A 27,500-nucleotide genomic window follows, 5' to 3' on the forward strand; every position below is an offset into this window, starting at 1 on the left:
AACCTTCTTGTTATAACAAGTAAAGGTACGTTTTATAATCCCTAATTTCCATTTTTAACAGGTAAACATTCTCAAAAAGGAAAATGTATTACCCTATTTCCAGTTAGAAGTTTGAAGTTTTTAAGAAATGTACAAGAAACCCAAAAGAGCTTATACAAGGGCCTCTACCTATATAAGGTGTTTTTATTGGTTCTTTCTCTGATAGAGACGCAGATCGGACGATATGCTGTTACAACCTGATCTAGCTTTATTAGAGAGTAAGTTAACTGATCAATTAATTAAAACACTCACACACATTAATTTCTATGAGACACAGATACAGTTTAATATTTTAAACATTTTCCCGTTATAGCCGAAATATAGCCATTATCTACAGTACTCATTTTAATGTGAAAAAGCATCTTGTTTCACATTAAAATGAGGAAAAACGCCTTTACAGCAGGTAAACTGTCATTATAATAAATAAAATATTTTCTTTACATCATGATGCTCATATATTAAAATGAAGCTACGTTTTTTTTGTTATATTGATCTGAAGAAACTAGTCTACGACTTCCAAAATCATTACAAATCACTTTTCTGATTGGATACTTCTACAGAATAGGTTAGAGTACAATGCAATGTAGTTAAGTAGACACCCTAGACTGTATAAAAGAAAATGACTTTCTACTTATATGGGCATGAGGCGGGGCCATGGGTGGAGCGGGGAGGTTGCTATGGTTGGATCTCGAGGACATTGGTCAATTAACCTGTCAATCAGGACGTAGCCACGCCCTAATGCATACCCTGCTTTATCGTCACATATAAAATCAGGGAGGCCAAAATGTCCCAAATGAACATCATACTGCATTGAAGAAGGCTTTAAACTAGAGATTGAGACCATAAACACATTTTGAAAACGTTTACTGAGGTTAGAAATCAAGTGAGAAGTTGGTGAATTCTCCATTGACTTGTATAGAGACGGTCGCCCCCTGGTGGCCTTTTGATAGAATGCAGCTCTAAGTTACTTCCTGGTTGGCCTCATTTCAGAGGACAGGAACTCCCCGCCTGGTAAAATACACCACTGCTTCCATTTGGAGAATTTTGGCGTTACTAATAAAACCCCAGCTGCTTGATATCGCTCCGTTTTCATCGTAAACAAATATGTTTTTATTTAATCGTGCTGCTTTTTTTTTTTACGTCACATTGCTCAAAAACATGTTTTTCGACATCAACAGATGGATGAGAAGTGTAAAAGTCCCAGCAGGTCAGAGAAGGGAGAGGGAGGGGCCGATTAATAAACGAACAGTGAGATGAAAAAAGAAAGTTATAATTTATCAAACGCTCATCCTAACATCTGTCCCCGTCCATCGCTTCGTCTCTTTTAAAGCTCTGAGTCATTTCCTTTGTTTTATAAGACAGTCAACAGCTGCTCTCTCCCTCTCAGACCTACACTTCATATATTCATACATATATATCTACTGCGGCTGAATCCTCCACATCTGGATCAGGTTTAACACAGCAGCTACAGTTCGGGTCCCATCACACATCACACATCACACATCACACCACATCTGGACCGCTCACAGTCACGGCCGTCACGCTTCAGACCAAACACGACATCACGCCCAAAACGCTCCACGATACCTTCACGAGTTAGCAGCATCCAGGGAGGAAGAAGAAGAAAGGGAGGAAAGGGAGGAAAGGAAAGAAGGAAGGAAAGGAGGAAAGGAAGGATAGGAAGGATAGGAGGGAGGAAGGAAGAAAGGGAGGAAAGGAAAGAAGGGAGGAAGAAAGAAAGGGAGGAAAGGAAAGAAGGAAGGAAGGGAGGAAGAAGAAAGGGAGGAAAGGAGAGGAAGAAGAAAGAGAGGAAAGGAAAGGAGGAAGAAGGGAGGAAAGGAAGGAAGGGAGGAAGGAGGGATAGGAGGGAGGAAGGAAGAAAGGGAGGAAAGGAAAGAAGGAAGGAAGGGAGGAAGGAAAGGAGGAAGAAGGAAGAAAGGAAGGAAAGGAGGAAGGAGGGATAGGAGGGAGGAAGGAAGAAAGGGAGGAAAGGAAAGAAGGAAGGAAAGGAGGAAGGAAGGATAGGAAGGATAGGAGGGAGGAAGGAAGGAAGAAGGAAGGAAAGAAAGGAAGGAAGGGAGGAAGGAGGGAGGAAGGAAGAAAGGGAGGAAAGGAAAGAAGGAAGGAAAGGAGGAAGAAGGATAGGAAGGATAAGAGGGGAGGAAGGAAGAAGGAAGGGAGGGAGGAAGGAAGAAAGGAAAGAAGGAAGGAAGGAAGGAAAGGAAGAAGGAAGGGAGGGAGGAAAGGAAGGAAGGGAGGAAGAAGGAAGAAAGGAAAGAAGGAAGGGAGGAAAGGAGGAAGAAGGAAGGGAGGGAAGCAAAGGAAAGAAGGAATTGAGGGAAGGAAAGGAGGGAGGAAGGAAGGTCCAACCTGGCAACGAGAGTCGAAACACGGGTTTTACTTTAGGATTGTAAAACAGCTGAGTGACAGTCCGCTTCTTTTATTGCCTTCCCGAATGCTTTCAGGATCAAACATGTGACTTCTGAGCGTTGGATCGGTCTCACGTACCGCTGCCAGCGAACAAAACACATCCGAGTGTGTGTGTGTAAAGAGGTCAGCCAGGGTGTGTGTGTGTGTGTGTGTGTGTGTGTGTGTGTGTGTGTGAGATTCACTTCACTGACAACATGTGTTTTCCCTCCTTCAGGTCAGCAGAACCCAAACAGCCTTCGTTACAAATACAACTTCATCGCTGACGTGGTGGAGAAGATCGCACCTGCTGTCGTTCATATTGAACTTTACCGCAAGTAAGAAACAGTACACACACACACACACACACACACACACATACACGTTTTACTACCTCGTGGGGACCCTGACTGGGTTCCCGCCTTTCTAAAGGGTCTAGAGACGTAATGTTAACTCCTAAATTCATCATAATGCTGTGTGAACAAAAAAATGACTTGAAATATCAATAACCCTCACATAAATCTGAAATCTGAACCCCCCCCCCCCCTCGTTGGGACCCGTAATGCTAACGTCTATTAGCATACAATTGACATCAGTGTTGACCACAGTACAATTCATATTCAGTATTTGAACAATTGTTGGATTGAAACCCTGACCCTAACCCAGGGGGCTAATCGCTAAGCTAATATGCTAATACGAAGCTAACATGCTAATATACACACTTACACACTTTGTCAGGAAAAGGTCCCCACCAGGGAAATTCGTGCACTGCAGTACCGTGTGTGAACTCTGGGGGTTCACACAAACTCAGGTCCCCACAGGGTTAGTAATACATCAGGTTTCGGTCCCCACCAGGATAGACACACACACACACACACACACACACACACACACACACACACACACGTAAACCCTCTTTCTACTTTACCTGGTTCAGATGTGAAGCTAATTCTTAGGCAAGGCAGTAGGAGGGAAGGGATGAAGGAAGGGAGGAAGAAGGAAGGAAAGGATTGAGGGAGGAAAGAAGGGAGGAAGAAGGAAGGAAAGGAGGGAGGGAGGAAGGAAGGACAGGAGGGATGAAGGAAGGAAAGAAAGGAGGGAGGAATGAAGGAAGGAGGGGAGGAAGACCCAGGAGGACGTTAGGAAGGTTAAATTTAATTTGTGAAAGAAACAGAAATCTAGTTTTCCATCATGTGGTGTTAATTTAATGATGTCATCTCATTATGCCGTCTTCTTCTGCAACGGTTTAATGGCATCAGACTTGTTTTAAATAGTTCTTATTTATTATTTTAATGGTTTTATTACATTTGTGCATTTATTCTGTCTTATCATCAGCTTTCCACTAAAGCTCTGCATGGAAGGTTTGAAACATTAGAGTCCTAGCGTCCAATAAATGCTGCAGTGGATGGAAACACACATTAATCCGTGTTTTCTTTTGCACATTTTCTGGAAAGTTGGTTACAGTTTTACGACGTTATAAGTGAAATATTTCAGTAGTTGAACAGCAGCTGACCACTAAGACTCAGCATGTGTAAGTAAATAAAGGTTACAGCCACTTTCCGAATCTCTGTCTCATTAATTAAAGCTCTGGCAAGAAGTAGCTGAGCACCTCATAACACAGCTGCAGTTAAACCTTTCAAAATAAAACACTCAGTACCTCTTAACACAGCTGCCTTTCAAAATAAAACACTCAGTACCTCTTTAACACAGCTGCAGTTATACCTTTCAAAATAAAACATTCAGTACCTCTTTAACACAGCTGCAGTTAAACCTTTCAAAATAAAACACTCAGTACCTCTTTAACACAGCTGCAGTTAAACTTTTCAAAATAAAACACTCAGTACCTCTTTAACACAGCTGTAGTTAAACCTTTCAAAATAAAACACTCAATACCTCTTAACACAGCTGCAGTTAAACCTTTCAAAATAAAACACTTAGTACCTCTTTAACACAGCTGCAGTTAAACCTTTCAAAATAAAACACTCAGTACCTCTTTAACACAGCTGCAGTTAAAACTTTCAAAATAAAACACTCAGTACCTCTTAACACAGCTGCAGTTAAACCTTTCAAAATAAAACACTCAGTACCTCTTTAACACAGATGCAGTTAAACCTTTCAAAATAAAACACTCAGTACCACTTTAACACAGCTGCAGTTAAACCTTTCAAAATAAAACACTCAGTACCTCTTTAACACAGCTGCAGTTAAACCTTTCAAAATAAAACACTCAGTACCTCTTTAACACAGCTGCAGTTAAACCTTTCAAAATAAAACATTCAGTACCTCATAACACAGCTGCAGTTAAACCTTTCAAAATAAAACACTCAGTACCTCTTAACACAGCTGCAGTTAAACCTTTCAAAATAAAACACTCAGTACCTCTTTAACACAGCTGCAGTTATACCTTTCAAAATAAAACACTCAGTACCTCTTTAACACAGCTGCAGTTAAACCTTTCAAAATAAAACACTCAGTACCTCTTTAACACAGCTGCAGTTAAACCTTTCAAAATAAAACACTCAGTACCTCTTTAACACAGATGCAGTTAAACCTTTCAAAATAAAACACTCAGTACCTCTTAACACAGTTGCAGTTAAACCTTTCAAAATAAAACACTCAGTACCTCTTTAACACAGCCGCAGCTAAACCTTTCAAAATAAAACACTCAGTACCTCTTTAACACAGCTGCAGTTAAACCTTTCAAAATAAAACACTCAGTACCTCTTTAACACAGCTGCAGTTAAACCTTTCAAAATAAAACACTCAGTACCTCTTTAACACAGCTGCAGTTAAACCTTTCAAAATAAAACACTCAGTACCTCTTTAACACAGCTGTAGTTAAACCTTTCAAAATAAAACACTCAGTACCTTTTTAACACAGCTGCAGTTAAACCTTTCAAAATAAAACACTCAGTACCACTTTAACACAGCTGCAGTTAAACCTTTCAAAATAAAAGCTTGAGTAACTTCAACAGCGTAGAAGGAATGTTTAGTATGTTTAGTTTTCTGTTAAGCTTCCTGTTGTCCTCACAGGTTCCTTCCTTCCTTCCTTCCTTCCTTCCTCCCTCCCTCCCTCCCTCCTTCTCTATTTCTCTCCTCCCTCCCTCCCTCCCTCCTTCCTTCCTTCCTTCCTTCCTTCCTTCCTTCCTTCTTTCCTCCCTCCCTCCTTCTCTATTTCTTTCCTTCCACTCTCTTTCTCCCCTTCTTTATTTCCTTCCTCCATCCCCCTTTCTTCCTTCCTTCTGTCCTTCTTTCCTTTCCTCCTTCCTTCCTTTCTCCCTCCTTGTCTCTTTCTTTCCTCCCCCCTACCTTTCTCCCTTGCTTCTTTCCTTTCTCCCTCCCTTCCTCCCTCCCTCTCTCCTTCCTAACTTCCTTCCTTCTTTCCTCCCTTCCTTTCTCCCCCTTTCCTTCTTCCTTCCTTCCTTCCTTCCTTCCTTCCTCCTTCCCTCCTTTTCTTCCTTCTTCTTCCCTCCCTCCCTCCTTCCCTCCTTTCCTTCCTTCTTCCTCCCTCCTTTTCTTCCTTCTTCCTTCCTCCTTCCCTCCTTTCCTTCCTACAACAGGAGGGTTAACGTTAGCTTGTTAGTTGAGTTGGAAGCAATCAGATTCGTGTTTAAGCTCACAAACATGTTTCCCGTCTCTTCCTCTTTCTGCTCAGGATGATTTTCACAAAGCGGGAGGTAGCGGTCGCCAGTGGCTCCGGGTTTGTTGTGTCAGAAGACGGACTCATCGTCACCAACGCTCACGTGGTCGCGAATAAGCATCGAGTAAAGGTTCGTAAAGCAACTGACGATATCGCTTAAAGACTGTGTAAAGTGAATACAGACATTTTCTTCTAAACACATTAAATAGGTCATAAATGTATTTCTAAAAAAGTGTAAAAAGCATTTCAACCATTTAGATTTGAATTGTGGAGCTAGGCTTCACAAACTGTGTTTCAACATTTCTGTGTTCAGGATTTAGTGATTAGCATAAACCCGCCCCTGCTGCTGTAGAGGTAGAAATACATTCAGCACACACTACTACTACTACAGTCTACAGTTAGCCAGTTAGCTGAGTTAGCCGCCGAGCTAGCAGCCGAGTTAGCCGCCAAGCTAGCCGCTGAGTTAGCCATCGAGCTAGCAGCTGAGTTAGCCGCTAAGTTAGCTGCCGAGCTAGTAGCCAAGTTAGCCGCCGAGCTAGCAGCCGAGTTAGCAGCAGAAAGCTCTCAGATGTAGCGTCCATGTTTCTGGTAGAGGTGGTGACTTTGATTGACAGGTGACACTTGATAGGGGGCGGGGCTTAAGCGGACTCAACTTTGAAGCCTAATTTCATATATTTGGTGATTTTTTTTAATCATTCAAATTTGGCAGGGTGGTTAACAACACACTTTTCTGTGGTATGTCAAACTCAGAACACATATTTATTCTTACTTTATACAGACTTTAATGGAGTAGCTAACAATTCATAACTGATATTTCTTCTTCTGCCTTGAATATAATACGAAAATGTGGTATTTTCTTCTTTTCCTGCAGGTGGAGCTGAAGAGTGGAGCAACATTCGACGCCAAGATCAAAGACGTGGATGAGAAGGCCGACATCGCTCTGATCAAGATCGATACACCTGTGAGGAGAGAGAGAGAGAGAGAGAGAGAGGGGTTGGGATGAGATGGAGAGAGAGAGAGAGAGAGAGAGAGAGAGAGAGAGGTTGGGATGAGATGAAGAGAGAGAGAGAGAGAGAGGTTGGGATGAGATGAAAAGAGAGAGAGAGAGGTTGAGATGACATGAAGAGAGAGAGGGAGAGAGAGAGAGAGAGAGAGAGAGAGAGAGGTTGGGATGAGATGAAGAGAGAGAGAGAGAGAGAGAGAGAGAGAGAGAGAGAGAGAGAGAGAGGTTGGGATGAGATGAAGAGAGAGAGAGAGAGAGAGAGAGAGAGAGAGAGAGGTTGGGATGAGATGAAGAGAGAGAGAGAGAGAGAGAGAGGGGGGTTGGGATGAGATGAAGAGAGAGAGAGAAAGAGAGAGAGAGAGGTTGGGATGAGATGAAGAGAGAGAGAGAGAGAGAGAGAGAGAGAGAGAGAGAGAGGTTGGGATGAGATGGAGAGATGGAGAGAAAGAGAGAGAGAGAGAGAGAGAGAGGTTGGGATGAGATGGAGAGAGAGAGAGAGAGAGAGAGAGAGAGAGAGAGAGAGAGGTTGGGATGAGATGAAGAGAGAGAGAGAGAGAGGTTGGGATGAGATGAAGAGAGAGAGAGGTTGGGATGAGATGGAGAGATGGAGAGAGAGAGAGAGAGAGAGAGAGAGAGATGAATGCATGAGATCATTCTTGTTCTAGTTTTATTGTGTCTTCCCTTCACTTTGTGCGCTGACAGTGTCGTGTCAGACCTTCGATGTATTGGACTCTGGATGATCTTCCTCCTCACATCATGTTTCTTCCGCTTCTTTATAGTCTGCAGATGTTTTCTGTGCGGTTGTGAAAGTGGAGAATTTGTTGAGAAACAATCAGATCAGGTGTCGACTGGGAATGATTTACAGCTTTAGTCCGTCCCAGAATTTGGCTTTTTATTTTTTCTCTTTTTTTTGTGTTGTTGTTGGATTTCGGAGAGCTGAGTGATTACAGCACATGATGCATATATACCTGCAACCAGTGGCGGCTGCTGGTGTTTTAAACAGGGGAAGCTCACGTTACGTCTTCATCAGGAAGGAAGGAAGGAAGTAAGGAAGGAAGGAAGGAAAACTTGAGGAAGTGAAGCCTCTCAATCAAGAGGAAAATTACGTTATAGCAAAAAACAAGATGATATTTGGGTTTTCAATCATTTATCATGTCTTCTTTCTGAAGGAAGGAGGGAAGGAAGGAAGGGAGGGAGGAAGGAAGGAAGGAGGGAAGGGAGGAAAGAAGGGAGGAAGAAGGAAAGAAAGAAGGGAGGGAGGAAGGAGGGAAGGAAGGAGAGGAGGAAGGATGGAAGGACAGGAGGGATGAAGGAAGGAAGGAAGGAAAACTTGAGGAAGTGAAGCCTCTCAATCAAGAGGAAAATGACGTTATAGCAAAAAACAAGACAATATTTAGGGTTTCAATCATTTATCATGTCTTCTTTCTGAAGGAAGGAAGGAGGGAAGGGAGAAGGAGGGAGGAAGAAGGAAGGAAAGGAGGAAGGAAGGAGAGAAGGAAGGAGGGAAGGAAGTACAGGAGGGATGAAGGAAGGAAGGAAGGAAGGAAGGAAAACTTGAGGAAGTGAAGCCTCTCAATCAAGAGTAAAATACGTTATAGCAAAAAACAAGACGATATTTAGGGTTTTCAATCATTTATCATGTCTTCTTTCTTTCTGAAGGAAGGAGGGAAGGGAGGAAAGAAGGGAGGAAGAAGGAAGGAAAGGAGGGGAGGAAGGAAGGAAAGGAGGGAGGAAGGAAGGAAAGGCGGAAGAAGGAAGGAAAGGAGGGTGGGAGGGAGGAAGGAAGGAAAGAAGGGAGGGAAGAAAGGAGGGAAGGGAGGAAAGAAGGGATGAATAAGGAAGGAAAGGAGGAAGGGTGGAAGGAAGGAAAGGAGGGAGGAAGGAAGGAAAGGAGGGAGGAAGGAAGGAAAGGAGGGAGGAGGAAGGAAAGGAGGGAGGGGGGAAGGGAGGAAAGAAGGAGGAAGAAGGAAGGAAAGGAGGAAGGGTGGAAGAAAGGAAGGAAGGAGAGAAGGAAGGACAGAAGGAAGGAAGGAAGGAAGGAAAACTTGAGGAAGTGAAGCCTCTCAATCAAGAGGAAAATGACGTTATAGCAAAAAACAAGACAATATTTGAGGTTTAAATAATTTATAATGTCCTTCTTTCTGAAGGAAGGAAGGAGGGAAGGGAGGAAAGGAGGGAGGAAGGAAGGAAAGGAGGGAGGAAGGAAGGAGGGAAGGGAGGAAAGAAGGGAGTAAGAAGGAAGGAAAGGAGGGCGGAAGGAAAGAAAGGAGGGAGGAGGAAAAGAAGGACAGGAGGGATGAAGGAGGGAAGGAAGGACAGGAGGGATGAAGGAAGGAAAGGAGGGAGGGAGGAAGGAACGAGGGAAGGAAGGACAGGAGGGATGAAGGAAGGAGAGAAGGAAGGACAGGAGGGATGAAGGAAGGAAGGAAAACTTGAGAAAGTGAAGCCTCTCAATCAAGAGTAAAATGACGTTATAGCAAAAAACAAGACGATATTTGGGGTTTAAATAATTCATCATGTCTTCTTTCTTTCTGAAGAAAGGAGGGAAGGGAGGAAAGAAGGAAAGGAGGGAGGAAGGAAAGAAAGGAGGGAGGAGGAAAAGAAGGACAGGAGGGATGAAGGAGGGAAGGAAGGGACAGGAGGGATGAAGGAAGGAAAGGAGGGAGGAAGGAAGGAGGGAAGGGAGGAAAGGAGGAAGGAGTGGAGGGAGGGAGGGAGGAAGGAAGGAGGGAAGGGAGGAAAGAAGGGATGAATAAGGAAGGAAAGGAGGAAGGGTGGAAGAAAGGAAGGAAGGAAGGACAGGATGGATGAAGGAAGGAAGGAAAACTTGAGAAAGTGAAGCCTCTCAATCAAGAGTAAAATGTACGTTATAGCAAAAAACAAGACGATATTTAGGGTTTAAATAATTTATCATGTCTTCTTTCTTTCTGAAGGAAGGAGGGAAGGAGGGAGGGAAGGGAGGAAAGGAGGGAGGAGGAAGGAAAGGAAGAAGGAAAGGAAGAAGGAAGGGGAAGAAGGGAGGGAGGAAGGAACGAGGGAAGGAAGGACAGGAGGGATGAAGGAAGGAGGGAAGGGAAGAAAGAAGGGAGGAGGAAGGAAGGAAGGAACGGAGGAGGAAGGAAGGAGGGAAGGGAGGAAAGAAGGGAGTAAGAAGGAAGGGAAAGGAGGAGGAAGGAAAGAAAGGAGGGAGGAGGAAAAGAAGGACAGGAGGGATGAAGGAGGGAAGGAAGGACAGGAGGGATGAAGGAAGGAAAGGAGGGAGGAAGGTAAGGAGGGAGGGAAGGGAGGAAAGAAGGGAGTAAGAAGGAAGGAAAGGAGGGAGGAAGGAAAGAAAGGAGGGAGGAGGAAAAGAAGGACAGGAGGGATGGAGGAAGGAAAGGAGGGAGGAAGGAAGGAGGGAAGGGAGGAAAGGAGGAAGGAGGGAGGGAGTAAGGGAGGAAGGAAGGAGGGAAGGGACGAAAGAAGGGAGGAAGAAGGAAGGAAAGGAGGGAGGGAGGAAGGAAAGAGGGAAGGGAGGAAGAAGGAAGGAAAGGAGGGAGGAAGGACCGGAAGGGAGGACCAGAAGGAAGGGAAGGAAAGGCGTGGAGGGAGGAAGGAAGGAAAGAAAAGCCTCTCAATCAAGACGTTATAGCAAAAAACAAGTCGATATTTAGGGCTTTAAATCATTTATCATGTCTTCTTTCTTTCTTTCTGTTTGTCCTTCTCATGTCATGTTTTAGTTAACAACTCTCTAGAAACTTATTTTCCCATTTCCTCTCCTTCTGTTTAACTTTCCAACAAACCCGGAGTAAACCGGAGTACTTGTCCTCCGAGGCGGATACATGACACGAACAAAATAAGACATTACAGGATTATAGAGTTATAGAAAAATACAGAGACATTTAATTACAGGAGTCACACAGCCGAGACAAAGATATGGACCACACACACACACACCACACACACACACACACCACACACACACACACACACACACACAACACACACACACACACACACACACACACACACACACACACACACGTAAACCCTCTTTCTACTTTACCTGGTTCAGATGTGAAGCTAATTCTTAGGCAAGGCAAGGCAGTAGGTGGGAAGGGATGAAGGAAGGGAAGGGAGGAAGAAGGAAGGAAAGGAGTGAGGGAGGAAAGAAGGAGGAAGAAGGAAGGAAAAGGAGGGAGGGAGGAAGGAAGGAAGGACAGGAGGGATGAAGGAAGGAAAGAAAGGAGAGAGGAATGAAAGGAGGGAGGGAGGAGGATGGGAGGAAAGAAGGGAAGGAAAGGAGGGAGGGAGGGAGGAAGGAAGGACAGGAGGGATGAAGGAAGGAAAGAAAGGAGGGAGGAATGAAGGAAGGAGGGGAGGAAGACCCAGGAGGCACACACACACACACACACACACACACACACACACACACACACACACACACACACACACACACACACACACCACAGGCTGGATTTCATATAACTGAAGAGGAGGTTACTTTTTTTAAGCTCTGTACAGTAAGAACAAGGCTCTATAAAAAAAGGCCTTTCTCAACATGGGTAGTTTTTTTTTTTTACCCATAACAGGAAGGAAGTAGTGTGGGTGGTCTGGCTGCTCAACAGATCCGCCGGGATGATAAGTTTAGGATGGGAATACCAATGAGTTTGTTGGCTAATAAGAGGTTTAGTTTACAGATAGCTGTGTGAATCTCTCTGGTGACAGGACTTGTAAATATCCTTTAGTGTGCTGATTAACCCTTAAACAGGCCTTACTAGTTATGTCATTTGCACCTCAAGTAAGGAAGGAATGAAGTAAGGAAGGAATGAAGGAAAGAAGGAAGGAAGGAAAGGACGGAAGAAGGAAGGAAAGGAGGAAGCAAGGGAGGAAGAAGGAAGGAAAGGAAGGAAGGAGGGAGGAAGGAAAGAAGGTAGGAAGGGAAGAAGGAAGGAAAGGAGGGAGGAAGGGGAGGAAGAAGGAAGGAAAGGAAGGAGGGAGGAAGGAGGAAGGAAGGAAGGTAAGAAGGAAAGGAGGGAGGGAGGAAGGAAAGGAGGGAGGAAGGGAAGGAAGGGAGGAAGAAGGAAGGAAAGGAGGGAGGAAGGGAAGGAAGGGAGGAAGAAGGAAGGAAAGGAGGGAGGAAGGAAGGAAGGACAGATGAAGGAAGGAAGAAAGGACAGAAGGAGGGAACAGCTGAACTTAGATCTGAGGAAAGAAGGAAGGAAGGAAGGAAGGACAGACAGATGAAGGAAGGAAGGACAGAGGAAGGACCCGGGAGGACAACAGGAAGGTTAAAGAGTCTGTATCTCCTGTGCACGTTGTCTGTTTAAGGGTTAAAGCGGATGTTAATGTCTAGTGTGATGCCAAAACTCTTCACCACTTCTACCGTCTCTCGTCTGGTGAGACTGGAAGGATGGATTGGTGTTTTTTGGGGAGCGGTTATTTAGTTTTTTTAGATGTGAAGGAAGCTAAAAATGGGATAAAATGGGATATGGAGTGTTGATATGCAGATAGAGACTCATTGCTGGATATGTATGTGTCTGCTGCTTATTTTATTTTGAAAGGGTGTAGATCAGAAGAGTCAAACTCATACAGACCGATTTGATCTCATGTGGCCCGATTATTAAAAAGATGCAAGGAAGGAAGGACAGAAGGATTAAAGGAAGGAAGGACATAAGGAAGGAAGGAAGAAAGGAAAAAAGGAAGGTAGCAAGGACAGACAGACAGAAGGAAAGAAGGAAGGACGGAAAGAAGGAAAGAAGGAAGGACGGACGGACGGACGGAAGGAAGGAAGGAAGGAAGAAAGGAAAAAGGAAGGAAGGTAGCAAGGACAGAGAGACAGACGGAAAGAAGGAAGGACAGACAGAAGGAAAGAAGGAAGGACGGAAAGAAGGAAAGAAGGAAGGATGGACGGACGGAAGGAAGGAAGGAAGGAAGGAAGAAAGGAAAAAAGGAAGGTAGCAAGGACAGACAGACAGACGGAAAGAAGGAAGGACAGACAGATGGAAAGAAGGAAAGAAGGAAGGACGGACGGGACGGAATGAAGGAAGGAAGAACAGACAGGCAGACGGAAGGAAGGTAGGAAGGACAGATGGAAGGAAGGAAAAGAACACAGGAAGGAAAGTGGGTCGGAATAGACCCCTCAGCGGGCCGGTTCTGGCCCACGGTGTAGATGAACACGTTCTTCGAGTAATTGCCCAGCCCTACTACCAAGTAAGGTGAAGGTACTTTTGTTGTTGTAGAGTGAGATTCAGTCTCTGCATTGAACCAATCCTAAGTACTAGGAGCAGTGGGCAGCTTACTCTAGTTCTAAGTCAGTACCTTGGTCACAGGCACTGACAGGAGAATTACATGTTTTTGACAATAGGAGGAAACTGTAAAACCCAACTCTACTCCAGCCAGATATCGAACCCAACAATCCTAACCACCGAGCGCCGAGTAGTTCTCCAGTCAAACAATACCTGCATTCAATCTTTTTTTTAACCAGAGCCAGATTAAAAAAATGACTCTTTGTGTGGTTATACTGCCTACTTGACAATGAAGAAGATAAGGCACTTCTTCTTCTTCTGAATACATGGACCAGGTTCTCAAAGCATTTCGTTCCAGACCTGTGATGGTTTACCTCTGATGGGTGTGGGTTTGTTTGCTTTTTTAGGAACAGAGATGGCAATTGATGTTTTTCCATAAAGCAGGGATTGTTAAAGTACAGAGTGAGAGGGGTAGAGAGGTAGAGAGAGAGAGAGAGAAAGGTAGAGGTAGAGAGAGAGAGAGAGAGAGAAAAAAAGGTAGAGGGAGAGAGAGAGAGAGAGAGAGGAGAGAGAGAGAAAGAAAAAGGTAGAGAGAGAGAGAAAAAGGTAGAGGTAGAGGGAGGGTAGAAAGAAAAAGGTAGAGGTAGAGAGACAGAGAGAGAGAGAAAGAAAGAAAAAGAAAAAGGTAGAGGGAGGTAGAAAGAAAAGGGAGAGAGAGAGAGAGAGAGAGAGAGAGAGAGAGAGAGAAAAAGGTAGAGGTAGAGAGAGAGGGAAAAAGGTAGAGGTAGAGAGAGAGGGAAAAAGGTAGAGGTAGAGAGAGAGAGGGAGAAAAAAAAGGTAGAGGTAGAGAGAGAGAGAGAGAGAAAAAAGGTAGAGGTAGAGAGAGAGAGAGAGAGAGAGAAAGAAAAAGGTAGAGGTAGAGAGAGAGAGAGAAAGAAAAAGGTAGAGGTAGAGAGAGAGAGGTAGAAAGAAAAAGGTAGAGGTAGAGAGAGAGAGAGAGAGAAAAAAGGTAGAGGTAGAGAGAGAGAGAGAGAGAGAGAAAGAAAAAGGTAGAGGTAGAGAGAGAGAGAGAAAGAAAAAGGTAGAGGTAGAGAGAGAGAGGTAGAAAGAAAAAGGTAGAGGTAGAGAGGGAGGTAGAAAGAAAAAGGTAGAGGTAGAGAGAGAGAGAGAGAGAGAGAGAGAGAGAGAGGGAAAAAGGTAGAGGTAGAGGTAGAGGTAGAGAGAGAGAGAGAGAGAGAGAGAGAGAGAGAGAGAGAGAGAGAGAGAGAGGTAGAGAGAGAGAGAGAGAGAGAGAAAAAGGTAGAGGTAGAGAGAGAGAGAGAGAAAAAGGTAGAGGTAGAGAGAGAGAGAGGAAGGTAAAGGTAGAGAAAGAAAAAGGGAGAGGTAGAGGTAGAGAGAGAGGGAAAAAGAGAGAGGTAGAGAGAGAGAGAGAGTGAAGGATGGGTGTTACTTCCAGAAAGCAGAAGTTTGGACTCCATCCAGCTTCGGGAGCGTTGATGTCTGGCTCATAATCCCGATTGAAGGAAGGGGCACCGAGTCCAGAAGGCTCTCACACTCTGCTGAGGCATCACATCGGGTGGAGGAGCTGTTTATTTATTTTTTGGGATATTTATTACTGGCGGAGGCGTTGGGGTGTGGGTGCACAGGTGGTCTTACTCGTTGGCTAGTCCCACCTCGCTGAAAGGCTCGTTAGATGTTCCAGTTTATTTTTATGGATCTTTTTGGCCTCGAGAATTAACTTTTTGAGTACTGTAAAGCCCTGAAACCTAAAAAGACATGTTTGTTTGTTCTTGTTGAAAAGATGTTTGATTTGTGGGTTTGCTCCTTCTGGTGTTAAAGTATCAGGGGAAAGTTTTCATGTGGGTTAGAACTTTGCACTTTGCACGTTCAGCGATGACTGGACTGAAAGGAAGGAAGGAAGGAAGGAAAGGAAGGAAGGGAGGAAAGGAGGGAAAGGAAGAAGGAAGGGAGGAGGTAAGGGAGGAAGAAGGAAGGAAAGGAAGAAGGAAGGGAGGAGGTAAGGGACGAAGAAGGAAGGAAAGGAATGGAGGGAGGGAGGAAGGAAGGAGGGGATGAAGGGAGGAAGGGAGGAAAGAAGGGAGGAAGAAGGAAGGACAGGAGGGATGAAGGAAGGAAGGAGGAAGGAAGGAAGGAAAGGAGGGAGGGAGGGAGAGAGGAAGAAGGAAGGAAAGGAGTGATGAAGGAAGGAAGGAAAGGAGGGAGGAAGGAAGGAGGGAAGGAAGGAAAGGAGGGAAGAAGAAGGAAGGAAGGAAGGAAAGGAGGGAGGAAGGAAAGGAGGGAGGGAAGAAAAGGAGGGATGGAGGAAGAAAGGAGGGAAGAAAGTACAGAAGGGATGAAGGAAGAAGGAAAGGAAGGAGGGAAGGGAGGGAGGAAGGGAGGAAAGAAGGGAGAAAGAAGGAAGGAAAGGAGGAAGGGAGGAGGGGAGGAAGGAAAGGAGGGATGAAGGAAGGGAAGGAAAGGAAAGGAGGGAGGAAGGAAGGAAAGGAGGGAGGAAGGAAGGGAAGGAAAGGAGGGATGATGTAGTGATGTAGTTTAGTGAAGACGAAGATCTGGATTTGGAAAAATGTGCTTTTTTTTTTTTTTTTTTTTTTCTTTGTGGACAAAAAAGCCTGTTTTGAATTTGAGTTTACTGGATTCATTTAAAGCCAAATAATGTGATGAGTCATGAAAGAGGATATCTGAGCAGAGCAGGTCAGGAGACTCGGGGAAAGTTTTCATGTGGGTTAACACTTTGCACTTCGCACGTTGTTCTGGTCCAGCGATGACTGGACGGCCGAGTTCAGTTCAGTCCAGCTAAAAATCACAGGAATGGAAAAACACTACTAACCTCAGAGGGTCAGTGGGAGGAAGGAAGGAAGGGAGGAGAGAAGGGAGGAAAGGAGCGAGGAAGGGAGGAAGAAAGGAAAGGAGGAAGGGAGGAAGGAGGGAAGGAAGGAAAGGAGGGAGGGAGGGAGGGAGGGAGGGAGGGAGGAGGCAAGGGAGGAAAGAAGGAAGGAAAGAAGGGAGGAAGGAAGGGAAGGGAGGAAGGAAGGGAAGGGAGGAAGGAGGGAAGGAAGGGAGGGAGGAAGGAAGGAAGGAGGGAGGGAGGGGGGGGAGGAAGGAAAGGAGGGATGATGTAGTGATGTAGTTTAGTGAAGACGAAGATCTGGGTTTGGAAAAAGGAGGGAGTAAGGAAGGAAGAGAGGAAAGAAGGAAGGAAAGGAGGGAGGGAGGAAGGAAGGAAGGAAAGGAGGGAGAAGAGGAAGGAAGGGAGGGAGGAAGAGAGGAAAGAAGGAAGGAAAGGAGAGAGGGAGGAAGGAAAGAGGAGTAAGGACGGAAGGGAGGAAGGATGGAGAGAAGGGTGGAAAGAGGGAAGGAAAGAAGGAAGGAAAGGAGGGAGGGAGGAAGGAAAGAGGAGTAAGGAGGGAAGGGAGGAAGGAAGGAGGCAAGGGAGGAAAGGAGGGAGGGAGGAGGGTAGGGGGGAGGAAAGAAAGAGAGAAGGAAGGAAAGGAGGGAGAGAGGAAGGATTTTTTTATACAGACATCCTGCAAGAGGTCAGACAAATAAAAGAAAGGAGAATGTCTCGTTTTCTGTTTTCAGACAAAGTAAGGAGGGAAGGAGGGAGGAAAGGAAGGAGGGAAGGAAGGGAGGGAGGAAGAAGGGAGGAAGAAGGGAAGGAAGGAAGGAAGGAAGGAAAGAAGGGAGGAAGAAGGGAAGGAAAGAGGAGTAAGGAGGGAAGTAAAGGAGGGAGGGAGGGAGGGAGGAAGGAAGGGAGGATGGAAAGGAGGGAAGGAAGGAAGGAAAGGAGGGATGATGTAGTGATGTAGTTTAGTGAAGATGAAGATCTGGGTTTGGAAAAAGGAAGGAGGGAAGAAGGAAGGAAGGGAGGAAAGAAGGAAGGAAAGGAGGGAGGGAAGGAAGGAAGGAAAGAAGGAAGGACAGGAGGGGTGAAGCAAGTTTTAGCCCTCACAATTTTAGATTTTTATAAGCTGTTGCAAGTTCTCACACAGATACTTCTCTTGTTGTTGTACTTTAATGAAACAAAGAGATCACATGTATTTAAATGTGAGGGATCAACGACTAAAATAAAGAACCAAAGTATTGAATAGGAGCCTGTTTGTGACTGAAAGCAGCTCAGAGAAGATTATAAACCAGCTGCTGATACACACATAGAGACAGAATGAGAGAAAACAGGGAATGAATGTAGTCTGGCTGTACTGATGAAAGCAAGATATGATGCAACTCTGATCTGGACTCAGGAAGGAAAGGGAGGAAGGGAGGAAGGGAGGAAATTAGGGAGGAAGGAAGGAGGGAAAGGAGGGAGGAAGGAAGGAAGGAGGAAGGGAGGGAGGGAGGGAGGAAGGAGGCAAGAGAGGGAGGGAGGAAGGAAGGGAGGGAGGGAAGGGAGGAAGAAAGGAAGGAAGGAAGTAGGCAAGGGAGGAAAGGAGGGAGGAAGGAAGGAAGGGAAGAAGGAAGGAAGGGAGGGAGGGAGGAAGGAAAGAGGCAAGGGAGGAAAGAAGGAGGGAAGGGAGGGAGGGAGGAAGGAAGAAAGGAATAAAGACGAGGACATTTAAACTCAAACATGTAATTTTCTCCCTGCGGTCTCTCAGCAGGGCAGGCTCATACCTGTTAATCCCATCTATACACCAAACATCCTTCCTGCCATCATGAAATGCCATTAGAGTAAAGCACTTCTTCTTTGGGAGTTTTTTTGACTGTTCCTTCCTCCCTTCCTCCCACCCTCCCTCCTTATTTCCTTCCTTCCTCCTTCCTTCCTTCCTTCCTTCCTTCCTTCCTTCCTTCCTTCCTCCTTCCCTCCTTCCTTCCTTCCTTCCTTCCTCCCTCCTTCATTCTCCCTTTCTTCTTTCCTCTGTCTTTCTTTCCTCCCTTCCTCTTTTCCTTTCTCCCTCCTACCTTCCTTTCTTCTTTCCTCTGTCCTTCTTTCCTTCTTCCCTTCTTTCTTTCCTTCCTTCCTTCCTTCTCTCGTCCTCCCTTTCTTCTTTCCTCTGTCTTTCTTTCCTCCCTTCCTCTTTTCCTTTCTCCCTCCTACCTTCCTTTCTTCTTTCCTTTGTCCTTCCTTCCTTCCTTCCTTCTTCCTCCCTCCCTCCTTTCCTTCCTCCTTTCTTTCTTTCTTCCTCCCTTCCTTCCTCCTTTCCTTCCTTCTTCCTCCCTCCCTCCTTTCCTTCCTCCTTTCCTTCCTTCTTCCTCCCTCCCTCCTTTCCTTCCTCCTTTCCTTCCTTCTTCCTCCCTCCCTCCTTTCCTTCCTCCTTTCCTTCTCCCTTCCTCCCTTCCTCCTTTCGTTCCTTGACTGGAGGACAACAGGAGTAAGATACTTCCAGACTCAGGCATGATAGCAGTAATTGTTGTAATGAGATGATATAAAACTCTTCAATTAGCAGTTTTACATTTCTACATTCTTTCTACATTACAGCAAATTAACAACGCTCGCTTTGAAGAGCTCATTCTCACATTTCTCTCAGTAATCGCTGTGGCTGTTTCAAAATAAAAGTCTCTTATTAGTGTAATGACGGAGCTGTAATGAAAGGTTAGAGGGGGGAGGAGGGAGGGAGGAGGGGGGGGGTAATTTAAAACTCAGGCAGATCTGATTTGGGGGGATTAAATGATGTCATGTGTGCTGCTGTATAAAACATTTAACCCTCCTGTTGTCCTCGAGTCAAGGAAGGAAGGGAGGGAGGGAGGAAGGAAAGGAGGAAGGAGGGAAGGGAGGAAGGAGGGAAAGGAGGGAAGAAGGAAGGAGGGAGGGAAGGAAGGAAGGACAGGAGTGAGGGAGGAAAGGAGGAAGGAAGGGAGGAAGAAGGAAGGAAAGGAAGGAAAGGAGGGAAGGAAGGGATGGTGGAAAGAAGGAGGGAAGGGAGGGAGAAGGAAGGAAGGAAATGAGAACGGAAGGAAGGGAGGGAGAAGAAAGGAAGGAAGGAAGGAAAGAAGGGAGGAAGGAAGGAGAGAAGGAAGGAAAGGAGGGCTGAAAGAAGGGAAGAAAAGTGGGGAGGAAGGAAGGAAGGAAGGGAGGAAGGAAGGAGAGATGGAAGGTAGGAAAGGAGGGAGGGAGGAAGAAGGAAGGACAGGAGTGAGGAAGGAAAGGAGGAAGGAAGGAAGGAACAGTCCTCACAGTTTTAGATTTTCATAATCTGTTTTTCTGAAGTGTGTTCAGTGATTTTCCCTTTAAGTTCTCACACATACTTCTCTCTCATGTTGTTGTTGTTATTTTCAGCAGCGTCCTTTAATTCAACTCAGGTGTGTCTCAGATGTGGAAAACAAGTTTTTTTTTTTTTTTTTGTGCAGACAGAGAGAAATATGTATTAAACACACACACATACACACACACACATACACACACACACACACACACACACACACACAGAGAGAGAGGCTGCAGGTTGGGTAAGTTCATGTTTGAGGTCAGACAGAGACGATGGTGGTTTTCTCGGCATGTTTTTTAGGCGGAGGTGAAGATGGGTGGAGGGGGAGGGAGGGGGGATTTTTTGAAGGGGGGGAGGGGGGACGGGGGGGGGGTGTTGAGTAACTGGAGCTTTAGGAGACGAACTTCCAGCAGAAATCCACAAATTGCTCAGCACTTTGCGGTTGTGGTTAACATGAACACGAAAAGCCAAAGACTTCTGCTCCAATGACTTATAGCCCTCCACCCCTCCCAACACACACACACACACACACACACACACACACACACACACACACACACACACACACACACACACACACACACACACCTGTCTGATTGCTGTTATGTACTTTAAATGATTAAATGACAGCATGAAACAAGATGTACTTTAGCTTAAAAACACCCTGTCACTTAATTCATCATAATTACAAACTATAGGAAACTTCTCAGGATCCAACTCAGCGATTTATAAAGTACTTAAAAATCCAGCAAACTTGAACGTCTCACATCAGCCAAAGTGCATCTGTCATGGTGATTAAAAACACATTTAAAGGAGACTTATTCCAGCTCTGTGTTTATACTCTGTTTCTCTACTGGAATAAAAACTCCTTATTTATCTTCTACTGGTCCTTTATGCAGCCGCTCAGTTCAGCCTCTGTCTATTAACAGGCTGTTTTAGCTCCTGTCTCTTTAAGACCCCCCTTAGCAACCACGGAACACAGCCCTTAGCAACCACGGAACACAGCCCTTAGCAACCACCTTAGCAACCAAAGCTTCTATATAAAACTAACTATAGTAGCAGGATTTCACTTCTTTAGTCCAAACGTCAACTTCTCAAAATCACATCCGTACAAGCATGAGCCAGAATCCAAAATACGTTGCGAATAACTTGGACAACACGTGGAACACCTTAGCAACACCCTTAGTAACCAAGGCTACGAAATAGATGCCCATTTAAGGCTGTATGTTACAATCTTTCCACTTAAAAACTCCTTATTTATCTTCTACTGGTCCTTTATGCAGCCGCTCAGTTCAGCCTCTGTCTATTAACAGGCTGTTTTAGCTCCTGTCTCTTTAAGGCCCCCTTAGCAACCAGCTTAGCAACCGCCTTAGCAACCAAAGATTCCGGAACATTCTACCTACATTCAGGCTGTTTTAGCTCCAGTCTCTTTAAGGCCCCCCTTAGCAACCAGCTTAGCAACCGCCTTAGCAACCAAAGATTCTGGAACATTCTACCTACGTTCAGGCTGTTTTAGCTCCTGTCTCTTTAAGGCTTCCCCCTAGCAACCAGCTCAGCAACCACCTTAGCGACCAAAGATTCTGGAACATTCTACCTACATTCAGGCTGTTTTAGCTCCTGTCTCTTTAAGGCTTCCCCCTAATATATAAATATGTCCTAATAAATGTAGTATAATGTTCATTTACACAACAGACTCGAATCATACAGACCAAATCAGAACAGAAATATGATTTTTTATTCACTAATTAATCCCAATTTCCTCCACTTATAATCAAATTCAACATTTCTTACTCTATAACATCACATTATAACCCTTCTAGCTTCTTATAGGACTATAAGAAGCGATATTCTTTACATCTCCAGCTCTATATTAACGACTCTGATCATCTACACATCTGATATGAATCAATAACTGCCTGTTTTATGTCCCACCTACTCACTCTCACACTTTTCTGTGCCAAAATCTTTTCTTTTTTATAATCTAAAGATCAACAAAGTCAGTTTGGGTCAAACTGAGATTACAATCATAATATCAAAGAAACAGAAAGTAGAACCGGAGCAAATGTTCATGTAGATAAAAGTGTGAATAAAACCTCTCTATGTGTGTTAAGCCTCGTCTGATAGTTTTTGAAGCAGACTCTTATCTGTCCTCAACATGCAGCTACACGTCCCACCGCTCCGTCTGCAGTAATGACACCTGAAGCTGTTAAACACTGATCTGCACTGAACACACACGAACACACACTCCTCATGCTGCTGTCACCACATGATGTCAGGATGATACGAGGATGTTTTACTGTCTGCAGAACTAAAGAATATACTGCATTATAAATATCTCTAATATCTCAGTTTAGACTTTATTTGATAATTTTTACACTTTTGACTGTGACGATGTTTAAAGGTGCAGTGTGTAAGATTTACTGGCATCTAACAATGCTAGTTTAGGTGATTATACACTGGTTAACCCTCCTGTTGTCCTCGAGTCAAGGAAGGAAGGGAGGAAGAAGGAAGGAAGGAAAGGAGGAAGAAAGGAAGGAAGGAAAGAAGGAAGGGAGGCAGGTAGAGGGGAGGAAAGAAAGAGAGAAGGAAGGAGGGAGGAAGGAAGGAAATGAGGGAGGGAGGAAGGAATGAAGGAAATAAGGAGGGAGGAAGGAAGGAAGGAAGGACGGAAATAAGGAAGGAGGGAGTAAGGACGGAAGGAAGGAAGGAAGGAAGGAACAGTCAAAACAGACAGGGTCAATTTGACCCGGGAGGACGACACAAAGGTTAATGCCCTTCATAGTTGAGGATATGATACAGTATTCAATATATGTGCATACTTGTGTTGCTTATATTGAAGTTTTTGTCTGTTCTTTTTTTAATACGACAATATGAGTTTGACTTATGCAAACTTTTAAAGAGGTTACATCTGAAAGGAAGGAAGGAAAGAAGAGGTTACATCTGAAAGGACATCTAAACATGATATTAAGCTTTTTCATTCAGCGTTTATGAGGAAACATAAAGTCTGTGAGTGAGCTCATGAGTGCAGACAGTTCAGACATCGTTGAGCTCTCGTTAAAACCAGCTGACATGATGGTTTGGACCCTTTTCTTTTTCTTTCCCTAAATGATCAGAAGAATATCTGAGTTGATGGAGACACCAGAGACACCAGAAACTGGAACATTCCTGTGTGTGTGTGTGTGTGTGTGTGTGTGTGTGTGTGTGTGTGTGTGTGTGTGTGTGTGTGTGTGTGTGTGTGTGTGTGTGTGTGTGTGTGTGTGTGTGTGTGGTGAGCAGAAAAATAGAAAGACAAGAAGAATTTATATTCTGGCTTTAACCTTCCTGTCGTCCTCCTGGGTCAAACTGACTGTTCCTTCCTTCCTTCCTTCCTCCCTCCCTTCCTTCCTTCCTTCCTTCTCTCTTTTTTTCCTCCCTCCACCCCCCTTCATTCCTTCCTTTGTTCCTTCCTCCCTTCCTTCTTTCCTCTGTCCTCTATCCTTCCTTCCTTCCCTCTCTTCCTTCCTCCCTTCCTCCCTTCCTTCTTTCCTTCTTTCGTCCCTACTTTCCTCCCTTCCTTCCTTCCTTCCATCCTTCCTCCTTCCCTCCCTTCCTTCCTTCCTCCTTTCCTTCTTTCTTCCTCCTTTCCTTCTCCCTTCCTCCCTTCCTTCTTTCCTTCTTTCGTCCCTACTTTCCTCCCTTCCTTCCTTCCTTCCTTCCTTCCTTCTTTCTTTCCTCCTTCCCTCCCTTCCTTCCTTCCTCCTTTCCTTCCTTCCTCCTTTCCTTCCTTCCTTCTTTCCTCCCTCCCTCCCTCCTTTCCTTAACTCGAGGACAACAGTACGTACCTCGATCCAGCATCGATCGTTTTCCATGACACAAGTCTGTGAATCAGCTGATCAGCTCCGAGGCCAATCACACAGCTGCACTCACGCTCAACTCCTTATTTAAAGTGAATTAAAATACACAGTTACAGTTATGACCTTCTAAAGATCATTTCAGGGCTCGGTGTATTTAAAGTCTGGAGGGAATAATAATCATAGTTTGAATTTTCCGGATTTTTTTCCACCTCTTAGGTTTTTATCCCTCCTCTGTGAATTCCTCCGAGAGTTTGGCAAAAGTTCCTGTTTGTGTAACCAGGCGGCTGAAAGCTCTGTGAAACATGGGGAGAGGGAGGGAGGGAGGGAGAGAGAGAGAGAGAGGAAGAGAGAGGGAGGGAGGGAGAGAGAGAGAGACAATGAGAGAGAGAGAGAGTGAGGGAGAGAGACAGACACAGAGAGAGAGAGAGAGAGAGAGAGAGATAGGAAGAGACAGAGAGATAGAGAGAGAGACAATGAGAGACTGAGAAATGGAGAGACAGACAGAGAGAGAGGGAGAGAGGGGAAGGGACACACAGAGAGAGAGAGAGAGAGAGAGAGAGAGGGGAAGGGACAGAGAGATAGAGAGAGAGACAATGAGAGAGAGAGAGAGAGAGAGAGAGAGAGAATAATAATGAGGGAGTCAAAAAGAAAGAAAGATGAGGGGAAAATACAACTTTTCATTTCCTGTTCACATTGTTTTTACAGTAAATCAAACAGAGTGTTATATTACTTTAGACGCTGATCTGATCTGAGACCTGAAATATCTGCACAAGCACAAGAAGACAGAAAGAAGGCAGAAAGAAAATGTCAAAGTAAAATTAATAAGGTTATAAATGTTATGATAATCTTACTAAACAAACTACATATAATGAAAATGTACTTTATTTACCTTAATGTGACACTATCCAATCCAATCCAACTTTACAACAACTACAGTGGACCAAAGTGCTGTAGAGAAGAATAAATAAAAGACATAACAGCTCATATGAGGCATAAAATAAATTAAAAGACATAAAACATGAGGAGAAATAACAGCTATACAATAAAAACTATCAAATAAATAAAGTCAACATCTTACAAGGTGTCAAAGGTCAAGGTTTGGGGTGAGATAACTGTATCATCATCATTTATAAAACAGCATCAACAAGCAGTTATTAAACTTATTTACACATATCAGGGTAAAAGAAAACACACAGTGCTACTGAGACTCAATACGATGGAAGGTTTTATTTTCACACCTTCAGCTACTAAAAGCAAAGTTTTGTTCTCCTCCACTCTGAAAATCTCAAAGCTAAAGATCATTAATGAGCCTTTAACCTGCTGACTGTAAGGTAAATGTATTTGTTATCCCTTTTCCACCGAGCTGGAGCTGGTTTGGAGCCAGAGCCTGACTAAGCACCGGTTCTTTGCTTTTCCACCGCCAAAGCTCCAGCCCCGAGCCTCAGAACGGGAGCCAGAGCAAGCACCAACTCTTTGCTGGTCTAAAGCTAGAACCGATTACGTCAGCGGACTGGGGGCGGGGGTAACGTTTATTAGCCGACTAGTGGGGCTAACGTTCATTAGCCGGCTAGCAGGGCTAACGTTTATTAGCTGACTAGCGGGGCTAACGTTTATTAGCCGGCTAGCAGGGCTAACGTTTATAAGCTGACTAGCGGGGCTAACGTTTATTAGCTGACTAGCAGGGTTAACGTTTATTAGCCGGCTAGCGTGGCATTTACAGAGGGTTAAAGATTTTGCCAGAGCCGTCGTCTTCTTCTTTGTCTTCTTCTTCGTCTTCTTTTTCTTCTTCATCTTCGTCTGCTTCTTCTTCTTCGTTTCCGGCAGGCTAGATGCCTTGCACCATGTTGCTGCCTCTCACTGGTGAATCATGGAAGTGCTTCAAAGTCGCACGCTGGCTATGTTATACAGTGACGTAGAAAAGCAACAGGTTCGTAAGAGGTGCTCGGGTTAGCACCAACTGAGCACTGGCTCTAGCACTAGCTCCGAACCAGCACTGGCTCCAGCTCGGTGGAAAAGGGGTATGAATAGCACATTATAATAACAAGGGCATTTCAATGTGCTTTACATAAAACATAAAATGCATCAAGAAAGGATTTAAAAGCAACACGTAGCAACATAAAAACATGATTAAAAGTGTTCAATCAGAAGTTAAATCAAGCTGTGGCGGAGTTTAGCTCAGTGGGAGGAGCGCCCCGCCACATGTGTTGAGGCTGTAGTCCTCGCTGCAGGCGACCCCGGTTCGAATCCCGCACCGAGCGGTCCTGTCCTGTGTGTCATTGCCCCCCTCTCTGCCTCCTGTTTCCTGTCTATCTCTACTAACCTGTCCATTAAAGGCAAAAAGCCCAAAAATTAAAAAAAAAAAAGTTAAATCAAGCTAAAATAGAATAAAAACAGATAATGAACTTCTCTCTGACTCTCAGCAGCAACAACAAAACAACATTAGCAGAAATGAGAGACGGGAGGAAGCAGAGAGATAATGAGAAGGAGAAGAAGACTTTAAACCACTGTCATGTTTCTCTTGTTGTGGTTTTGTGTGTTTGTGTTTGTTTGAGTCGGCATCTTTTAAATTACTATCCTAAACTCCTCGTCCCCTCTTTGCCTTGTGATCTCCTACCTCCTACACCCCCCCCCCCCCCCCCCCCCCCCCTCCTCCTCCTTTCTTCCCCGCTGGGTGTTTCAGCTCTCAGACGGTCGGAGGACAGAGAAGCTTTATGTTTAACTAACGGAGTAAAACTGTAGATTAGAGCAGCTGAACGAATCCATTCATGACTCAGCTCGCCTTGTTTATGTCTGTATATGCTGCACCATGATTCTAGGTGTGTGTGTGTGTGTGTGTGTGTGTGTGTGTGTGTGTGTGTGTGTGTCTGTCTCAACAGTTTCCCATCATGTTAAAAGTTTCTTGTTACGCAGACGAGCAGATTTGGTTTATATTTAAATTGACTTTAATACAAACTGTTGAAGAAAAGGAAAAACTGAGTCACTATCTCTGTGTAGAGTAGGGAGGGAGGAGGAAGGAAGAAGGAATTAAGGGAGGGAGGGAGGGAGGAAGGGAGGAAGGAAGGGAGGTAGGGAGGGAGGGAGGGGAGGAATAAAGTGAGGGAGGGATGAAGGAAGGAAGGAAGGAAGGAATAATGGGAGGAAGGAAGGAAGGAAGGTTGGAAGGTTGGCTGGAAGGAAGGAAGGAATAAAGCCAGGGAGGAAGGAAGGAAGGAGGGAAGGAAAGAAGGAATAAAGGGAGGAAGGAATAAAGTTTGGAAGGAAGGAAGGAATAAAAGGAGGAAGGAAAGAAGGAAGGGAAGAAAGGGAGGAAGGAAGAAAGGGAGGAAGGAAGGCATAAAGGAAGGAAGGAAGAAAGGGAGGAAGGAAGGCATAAAGCAAGGGAGGAAGGAAGGTTGGCTGGAAGGAAGGAAGGAAGGTTGGCTGGAAGGAAGGAAGGAATAAAGCAAGGGAGGGAGGAAGGAGAGAAGGAATAAAGGGAGGAAGGAAGGAAGGAAGGAAGGAAGGAAAGAAGGAATAAAGGAAGGAAGGAAGTAAGGACGTAAGGAAGGGAGGAAATAAGGAATAAAGGAAGGAAGGACCGGATTGGAGCCCTCAGCGGTCCAGCTCTGGCCCATGAGCCACATGTTTGACTCCCCTGTCTTCATGTTTTAATGAGTTCAGTCGTGTGCAGTGACTCATACAAGACTGCAGGACACACACACACACACACACACACACACACACACACACACACACACACACACACACACACCTCCGCAGGTGTGCCGGAGCATTCCTGTGGTTTCACACCTTCACGTCAACAACAGGAGAAACAAATGAACGAGGGAGCAGAAAGAAGAGAGGAGAGCTTTTCCTTCTACTCATCACTCCACTTCACACTTACTTCAGTTCTTTTTTCCTCCTCTTCTCCTCTCCTTCTTCTTCTTTGTCTTTCTTTATAGATGCATTTCTTTCTCTCTCTCTCTCTCTCCCTCTCCCTCTCTCTCTCTCTCGCTCTCTCTCTCTCTCTCTTCTCTACCTCTCTCTCTCTCTCTCTCTTTCTCTCTCTCTCTCTCTCTGTCTCTCTCACTCTCTTTCTTTCTTTCTCTCTCTCTCTTCTTCTCTTCTTCATCTTACTTTATAGACACATACTGTACATGCATGCATACTGTTTCTACTTCTTTCTCTCTTTCATTCTCTCTCTTTCATTCTCTC

The 27,500-nt window shown here is 44.8% G+C and overlaps 1 protein-coding gene across 1 annotated transcript in view; it reads left to right on the forward strand.

Moving 5' to 3' along the window:
• Positions 1–27,500, forward strand: part of LOC128381445 (serine protease HTRA1B-like) — a 69,348-nt gene that overhangs the window by 7,917 nt on the left and 33,931 nt on the right. The window contains 3 exon segments of the mRNA XM_053341461.1: positions 2,684–2,783; positions 6,101–6,215; positions 6,957–7,046. Of these exon segments, the coding sequence (XP_053197436.1) occupies positions 2,684–2,783; positions 6,101–6,215; positions 6,957–7,046 (305 nt within the window).

Source organism: Scomber japonicus, chromosome 20, assembly GCF_027409825.1.
Source record: "Scomber japonicus isolate fScoJap1 chromosome 20, fScoJap1.pri, whole genome shotgun sequence".
In the NCBI taxonomy this organism is placed as follows: Eukaryota; Metazoa; Chordata; class Actinopteri; order Scombriformes; family Scombridae; genus Scomber; species Scomber japonicus.